Consider the following 7,792-nt stretch of genomic DNA (forward strand, 5'->3'; position numbering starts at 1 on the left):
TGTCACATCCTCGATGTAAATATTCAATCCCACGAGCAACTCCAATTGCAATATCATATATTTTCTTGTAGCTTAGGACAACACTTTCTTCTGGTGAAAAAATGTACTTATTCAAAGACCCTTTAGGCATGAATTCATATATAAGAGCCTGCTTTGACCCTTGAATGCAAAAACCAATAAGCTGCACTACATTAACATGGTGAATCCTTCCAATAGTTGCAACTTCATTTATAAAGTCTTGTCCATTAGTTTTGGATTTACCTAACATCTTTATAGCTACAAGACGGCCACTTCGAAGCATTCCTTTATATACCGTGCCATAGCCTCCTTCACCTAATTTGTCCTTGAAATTTTCGGTCATCTTCTTAATTTCTGAGTAAGAGTACCTTATTGGCATGAGGTTGTTGTGGGTTTGTAGAAATTCTTCAACAGCATAATACATGGATAAATGCCTTCTACGCCATTTATATATCAAAAATGCAATCACACAAGGAGTGCCTAACACAGTTATTAGGGCCTTGTATAGTCCTGGGCAGGAACATCCAAGTAATTAGAAGAAAACAAATTAGTTTATTGTTTTATTGGTGTCAACACCACTATTTTTAGTTGATAAAAATTAGTAATGACTTCCAAATAATCTCATTCCTAAATCCTTATAATTAAACTAGCATGGTATTTGATGTATTTTTCCTGTAAATGTCATAATAATATTTTCAATTCAAACTATTTTCATGTTTCACATTTTTAAGGAATAAACCATTAAGTAAAATCGAAGAAGATCATAGGAGAGAAACAAGTTCTTACCAATATAAATTAGTCCCGAAAGAAAAGTTACTGCAGCAGATAGAAAAAAATGAATGAATTAGTAATTAATCAAAAACTTAAATAATTTCCCGGCCTTGGCCATGCTGAACAAGAAACCTAAATTTTATTCAGTAGAGGAAGCTTATTTCCGTCTTATTCTCCTCATTGTGTAAAGCATATAAATTAGATATCAACCCATTCCAAGTTTAATTTCCAACACACACTTAATTATCTTAATTAATATCACATATATACCAAAAATGGTAAAAAATAATAGATCTAATGATTTAATTAATATTATAACAAGTTATACACCAAAGTTTAATCATTGTGACATCATTAATTGGGAACAGAACAGTAGTCATCCAAATCTATTCCAATATTATACGATTCTATATTTATCACTCAAAACAACTTTTTTGAGAGAGAGAAGCCTCACCGAAATGGGATGCGTAGTATAGGATTAACCCTGCAGAGTTGACAAAGAAAATAATAACGTCAGCTTTTGCAAACGTGGAATTATAAGTTAATTGGGACATTAATATGGTGTTGATCAGAATCAGGCATAAGAGAAAAGGTTTAAAACAAAAAACAAAACCAGAAAGAATTACTGGAAAACACAACAAAACCTTTAGTGAGAGTGAGAAATCTAAAGATTTAAGAAAGAAAATAAATTTGCAAAAGGAAATTAATTAATTATTTCTTGTTTTTTTTTTCTCAGCATTCATTACTCACTAAATATTTTATCTCGAGAGTCGCAACGAACACGATTCGCGTCATCCAAGTAGCAATCTTCTCCTGATCCGCAGCTTGGTACACACATAAGTCGGAGCCATGAAAGCTCAAAACCATATACCAATGCGTTGTGGACGTCTGAAGAGGAAATATGTCCTGGCCACGATGTCTGAACCATTCGCTCTATTTGGCAATCGTCCTCCACATCCTCTGCATTCGTTCTGCCGACTTTAACATATCTATACAACTTGGAGGAGTTGGAAGAACACTCTCCATTATTCCCAAAGCAAGTTGAAGTCTCCAAATAGAATCGGGAATTCACCGGATTTTCACACATCAAGAAAACCACACCCTTTGATAGTTTTCTATCATCGCGATACCACGACTTTCTCACCATTGTTTGATATGGATCCTTATAATAACTGAAATTATTGCGGTTTAGAAAATAAAGAGGGATGGATAGGTGATGAATACCAGAATCTACCACTCGGATTGTGTAGTTTTCGTAATTGATTTGTCGTACGTAGTATTTTCCGGCATATAAGTGTAACACTGTTTGGTTGTTCTCACATGACAGGCTATAATTTCCGTCGCCGCAGTTTTGTGGTTGGTCTTGTAATCGAAAGGGATAGTTTATGTTTTGATCGCCGCAGGAAGAAGGAGCACAGCGATGACCATCCTCAGCAGTACTGCAGCTCTCATGGACAAGAACAATAACAATAAGGGCAGAGAGTCCAGCAGAGAAGGGCACTTGTCCTGCCATGTTGAGAGAGAGAGAGAGAGAGAGAGGGAGAGGAGAGTGGAGAGGTTTTTTTTTTTTTTTTTTCTCTTCGCTTTAGCTTTCACAGTCTTTGTCAAAAAAAAAAGCTTTCACAGTCAATTTAAAGTTTTTTAAAAAATGAAAAGGGATAATGTTGAAGTCGTGCAGGACCGGCTTTTAATTTTGAGAGGACCCCATCTCACTAAGCTCCAAATCCAAGTCCATGTGGCATGTGATGTTTGACAAGTCAACTGATCAAATGGAGAAAGCCAAATTAACCACGGAAATGGATATTTTGTTTGAGGCTGAGAAAACCATCCAGACCACGGAGATGGGTGTCTGCTTGGAAATGGCATTCTCATATTTTTTCTTGTTTCTGGTTTTCGTCGTAGGCCAAGGAGAAGGCCATAATGGGTGCCATGAATTAATACGGCGTGGAGGCAGTGGCCAAAATTACACCATTCGATTTCCCTTCCGACTTGACACCCAGCCAGAGCACTGTGGGTATCCTGGGTTTACTCTATCATCCGCAAATGACACGGCGGTGCTGGTGCTGCGAAATTTAGAGCGAACAGTTGGGGGAAATCCTTACAACATTACAGATGAGACGGTGCTAAGAATCCGGAAACTCTTTGTGGAAAATATTGACTACAAATCTCAGGTAATTAAAGTATATTATCCAGATGGATCTTGCCCTTCCGGAACGTTTCTAGATCAAAGTTTGGAATACTCGCCTTTCAAGCCCGCATCATGGGAACAACCTCAGAAGTACACCTTATTCAATTGTTCCTCAGACGAAACACAATACTTCTCTACGAGATCTTGTTTTCGTAGCCCAATCCACCAAGTTCGTGCCTTCCAGCCGGATGCTGACATCAACGATTTGCCCATAGCTTCTTGTAAAAAGATGTATACTGCTCAATCAACTTCATCTGATCAAATTTTATCCTTTTATGATAATATTCTGAAATTGACGTGGCACTTTGAAGGGAAAGGCAAGGGTATTATATATCTTCATTCCAATCAATTTCCACCTCTCTACTGATCAATGTTTACAATGAGAATCTAATTATGTTAAATCTTTAACAGGTGTATTATTGAAGTTAAAGATCACTGGTGAGTCCTCTTTCTACTATCCACTTGAAATTTTTATTAATTATTCACGAGAAGGAAGTTCTTGATGATCACTTACGAATGTTTAACATGCAGGTATCGTCTTTAGTTCATTTCTATCAATAGTGCTTGTGGTCTTTGCTCTCTACCGTGTCCATCTCTGTGAAAAAGCAGAACAACAAAATCAAGCTAAGATCAAAACATTTTTGGAGGATTACAAAAATTTCAAGCCCATGAGATTCTCGTATGCTGATATTAAAAGAATTACAAATAAATTTGTCGAGAAGTTAGGTGAGGGTGCTTATGGAACAGTCTTCAAAGGAAAACTTTCAAATAAAGTCCATGTTGCGGTGAAGATGATCATGAACACTTCTAAAGAAAACGGGGAAGAATTCATAAATGAAGTAGGGACAATGGGCAGGATTCATCATGTTAATGTAGTTCGCTTGGTTGGCTTCTGTGCAGATGGATTTCGACGTGCTCTAGTTTATGAGTTCTTACCAAATTATTCACTAGAGAAGTTTATATCTTCCGTGGACACTAAAAATCGTTTCCTTGGTTGGGACAAGCTGCAAGATATTGCAATTGGCATAGCAAAAGGTATTGATTATCTTCACCAAGGGTGCGACCAACAAATCCTCCATTTTGATATCAAGCCTCATAATGTTTTGCTAGATGAAAATTTCAATCCAAAAATTTCTGATTTTGGTCTTGCCAAGTTGTGTTCCAAGGATCAAAGTGCAGTGTCCATGACCACAGCCAGGGGGACCTTGGGTTACATCGCACCAGAAGTGTTCTCTAGGAACTTTGGAAATGTTTCTTATAAATCCGATATCTATAGTTTCGGAATTTTATTGCTTGAAGTGGTAGGAGGGAGAAAGAATGTTGACATTACAGCGGAGAACACTAGTCAAGTTTACTTTCCAGAATGGATCTACAATTTCTTAGAACAAAAAGAAGACTTACGAGTGTTTATTGAAGATGATGAAGATGCTGAAATTGCAAAGAAACTTGCAATTATTGGACTTTGGTGCATCCAATGGCACCCAGTGGATCGTCCTTCCATGAAAGTTATAATTCAAATGTTAGAAGGAGGACATAAACTAACTATGCCTCCTAATCCATTTGCCTCGACAAGTCCCACAAGACCAAAGCTAGACCAAAAGTTAGATGTCATCTTAGAACAAGAATAATGATCATGTTGTACTCAAGTATTAGAACTATTAATCTTTTTCTTTTTTTTTTTCTTTTATGTTTTTCAGTTGTGGAGTTCTTGGGCTGTGAATTGTGATATAATCTGAAAGTGAATTTCTTTTTTTTTTAGTTTCAGTCCACTACGCACATTTGATGGTCACGATTTCTTGCAAAAGAGGACTAATATTATATAATTAGGTACACATAATTTATTTCTATGATTAAATCATCACTTATTTCAAAAACTTAAGTCGATAGAAAAAAGTAAATTTAATTATTTAATAAACATTTTAACATTCTCATTCAGGTGTGGACTGAAACTACTCCATTTTTAATTGAATTGGGAGTAAATTACATGGTAATGATACCATATTAAATTACTATTTATCTCAAAAGTTTAAGCTATAGAAATAAATAAATTTAATCATCTAATCAATATTTTAACACTTTTATCAAAAATAATAATAATAATAATAATAATAATAAGACATTATGGATTTGATCATGATATTTTATCTTTCCATTTTAACTTGAAATTAAATTACATGGTAATGATACCATATTAAATTACTATTTATCTCAAAAGTTTAAGCTATAGAAATAAATAAATTTAATCATCTAATCAATATTTTAACACTTTTATCAAAAAAAAAAAAAATAATAATAATAATAATAACACATTATGGATTTAATCATGATATTTTATCTTTCCATTTTAACTTGAAATTTTGTTAAGAATGTACACATTATGATCAACTTCACCAAAAAGTTTTGATAGAAAAAATGGACCATGATTTAGAGCACGCCAGTGTGCTGTTTTACTTCACCCAGAAAAAATAATGCATACATCAGTCGAAGTTGGACATGCATTGTTATCTTTTCAATGTATTTGATAGATCGTGGATAAATTATATATGCTGTGGGGGAATCTTGCGATAGTTTTACCATATTTTAATTAATTCTGGCTAAATCCGAACATATTTTAAGTTTATCCTTCCAATTGTATGATATAATGACATGCTAATGTGTTGCAACGTTTATGTTCTCAAGTAAAAAATATAAATAAATAATTTAAAATATAACATATATTATACTTTTATATCACATTAAAACTCTTTTCAAACCTTAAATAAAAAATAATCCCCTAAAACATATTAATGATGATGTACTTTTAAGGGAAAAATACACATACTCCCATTAAACTATCATCTAATTGTCAATTTCCTCCCCCCCTAAACTACCAAAATAATCTCAATGTACTCCAATAACGGAAACACCCTTCATAAAATTTAATGACGCCAGCTCCTACAGTTCATTGATTATCATTTGCAAATAATTGACATCAATCATGGCCCCATGTAGAATTTAAACATGGATTTGCATGTAGAGGACTTGAACTTGAAGCGAGGAGTCTTAGTAATGAGATAAGAATAACGGTATTTAGTATATTGTTATATAACTTTTATATAATTTGATAATGTGACAGAAAAAATTAGTACTTGTAAAAATAATAAGTAAAATCTGATTTTTTACTACCACATCATCTCAATTATATGACAATATACTAAATAGCATTATAATTGAATAAACTTCCAAACCCATAGTTACCTTTATTTATCATGGTGATCTACTTTTGTTGGATTTATTCTTAGTCAAGTCAAGAAAAACTTAGTTACATGATAAACATAGGATTTATTTCTCATGAGTCATGGGTCGTATGGGTAGCTAGCTGCTTGAAAAACTAATTAACCTAAATAAATATCAAAATGACAACTATTGACAAGCCATCCTCCTCCTCCACATGTTTTCGATTTAGACTTCATATCATCCTCACCTGCAAATTATTGACATCGTAGGGCCCAAGTACTGGAATTTAACATGCATTTTCATGGAGAAGACTTGAAGCCTGGATTCTTTGGAAATTTTATTTTATTTTTTTTTTCTATTCAATGCAGGGAAGGAGGGATTATTGGATTTGTTGGTGGTCAGTCAAGAAAGTGAATACGTGCACCGAAAGTCCTGAACGCTTTTATTGTCACAGCCTCAAATTAAATGAGTAAAAAAGAGTATTCAATAAAATAATTAAAAATATTAAAAACCACTTAACTGTTATAGGTGAAATGTCCATTAAGGTTTGTGGTTAAATCATACGGACTATACCTATATATATTTAAATCTTTTTTAAAAAACATGGAAAGATGTGGGTTAGCCGGCAACAATTTCTTTTAATAATTTTGGATTATGAAGATTCTGAAATTTCAAAGAAACTTGCAATTGTTAGACGACTTTGGTGCATCCAATGACACTCAACTGATCGTCCATCCATAAAAATTGTGATTCAAATGTTGGAAGTAAGGCATAAATTAACTATATATATATGGCTCTTAATCCGTTTGCCTCAACAAGTCCCACAAGACTGAAGTTAAACCAAAAGTTAGATGCCCTCCTGGAACAAGAATAATGATCATTGTGGTTGCAATTATATTGTACTCAAGAATTAGAACTATATTAACCTTTCCTTTTTTCTTTCAGTTGTCGAGTCGAGCTCTTGGCCTGTGAATTGTTGATTTCATGACCATTTTAACTTGAAATTTTGTTAAGTATGTTCTCCAAAGTACACATTATGATCAATTCCAATATTTATGAAAAGTTTTGATAGGAAAAAAAAAGAAAAAGAAAAAAGAAAAGAGCGCATACGTCAGTCGAGAACTGTCGAAGTTGGACATGTTGGGATTTAGCAGGAATTAATTAAAATATGGTAAAACTATTGCAAGATTCTTGAATAAATTTTCAAATAATATAACAATCTACTCGATAGGATTAAACTTTCAGACCCTTATTAATTGCCTTTATTTATCATGCAATTTTCATGGAGAAGACTTAGCTAGAAGCGTGGACTCTTTGGATTCAGATAAACTTTCTAACTTTCTTGGATTTATTGTTGGTCAGTCAAGAAAGTGGATACGTCACTACAAAAAAAATGATATTTTCTGACGTGGCTACAGTACTAGAATTGTTGCCACGTCAGAAAATTTCTGACGTTTGAATTTTAAAACGTCAGAAAATAATTTTCTAACGTGTGAATAGTGACACGTCAGAAATTTTCTGACGTGTTACAACAGACACGTCAGAAAATTCTGACGTGGCAGTGTGCCACGTCAGAAAATTCTGACGTGAAAATGTCCC

General features: G+C 33.8%; 2 protein-coding genes across 2 annotated transcripts in view; one reads left to right on the forward strand and one right to left on the reverse strand.

The window, feature by feature from the left end:
• The window catches only part of LOC132177236 (rust resistance kinase Lr10-like), a 5,340-nt gene extending 3,001 nt beyond the window's left edge, over positions 1–2,339 (reverse strand). Inside the window, exons 1-4 of the mRNA XM_059589488.1 lie at positions 1,540–2,339; positions 1,244–1,273; positions 805–834; positions 7–528 (exon numbers count right to left, since the gene is read on the reverse strand). Of these exons, the coding sequence (XP_059445471.1) occupies positions 7–528; positions 805–834; positions 1,244–1,273; positions 1,540–2,302 (1,345 nt within the window). The 5' untranslated portion in view covers positions 2,303–2,339. The remainder of the gene's footprint in view (positions 1–6; positions 529–804; positions 835–1,243; positions 1,274–1,539) is intronic.
• A 259-nt stretch (positions 2,340–2,598) lies between these two features.
• On the forward strand, positions 2,599–4,659 carry LOC132177335 (rust resistance kinase Lr10-like). The gene is made up of 3 exons (XM_059589604.1): positions 2,599–3,300; positions 3,389–3,415; positions 3,509–4,659. The coding sequence occupies exons 1-3, from the start codon at positions 2,631–2,633 to the stop codon at positions 4,603–4,605; spliced, it is 1,794 nt and encodes a 597-aa protein (XP_059445587.1). The 5' UTR covers positions 2,599–2,630; the 3' UTR covers positions 4,606–4,659.
• Positions 4,660–7,792: the final 3,133 nt, after the last annotated feature.

Source organism: Corylus avellana, chromosome ca4 (genome assembly GCF_901000735.1).
Source record: "Corylus avellana chromosome ca4, CavTom2PMs-1.0".
Taxonomy (NCBI): domain Eukaryota; kingdom Viridiplantae; phylum Streptophyta; class Magnoliopsida; order Fagales; family Betulaceae; genus Corylus; species Corylus avellana.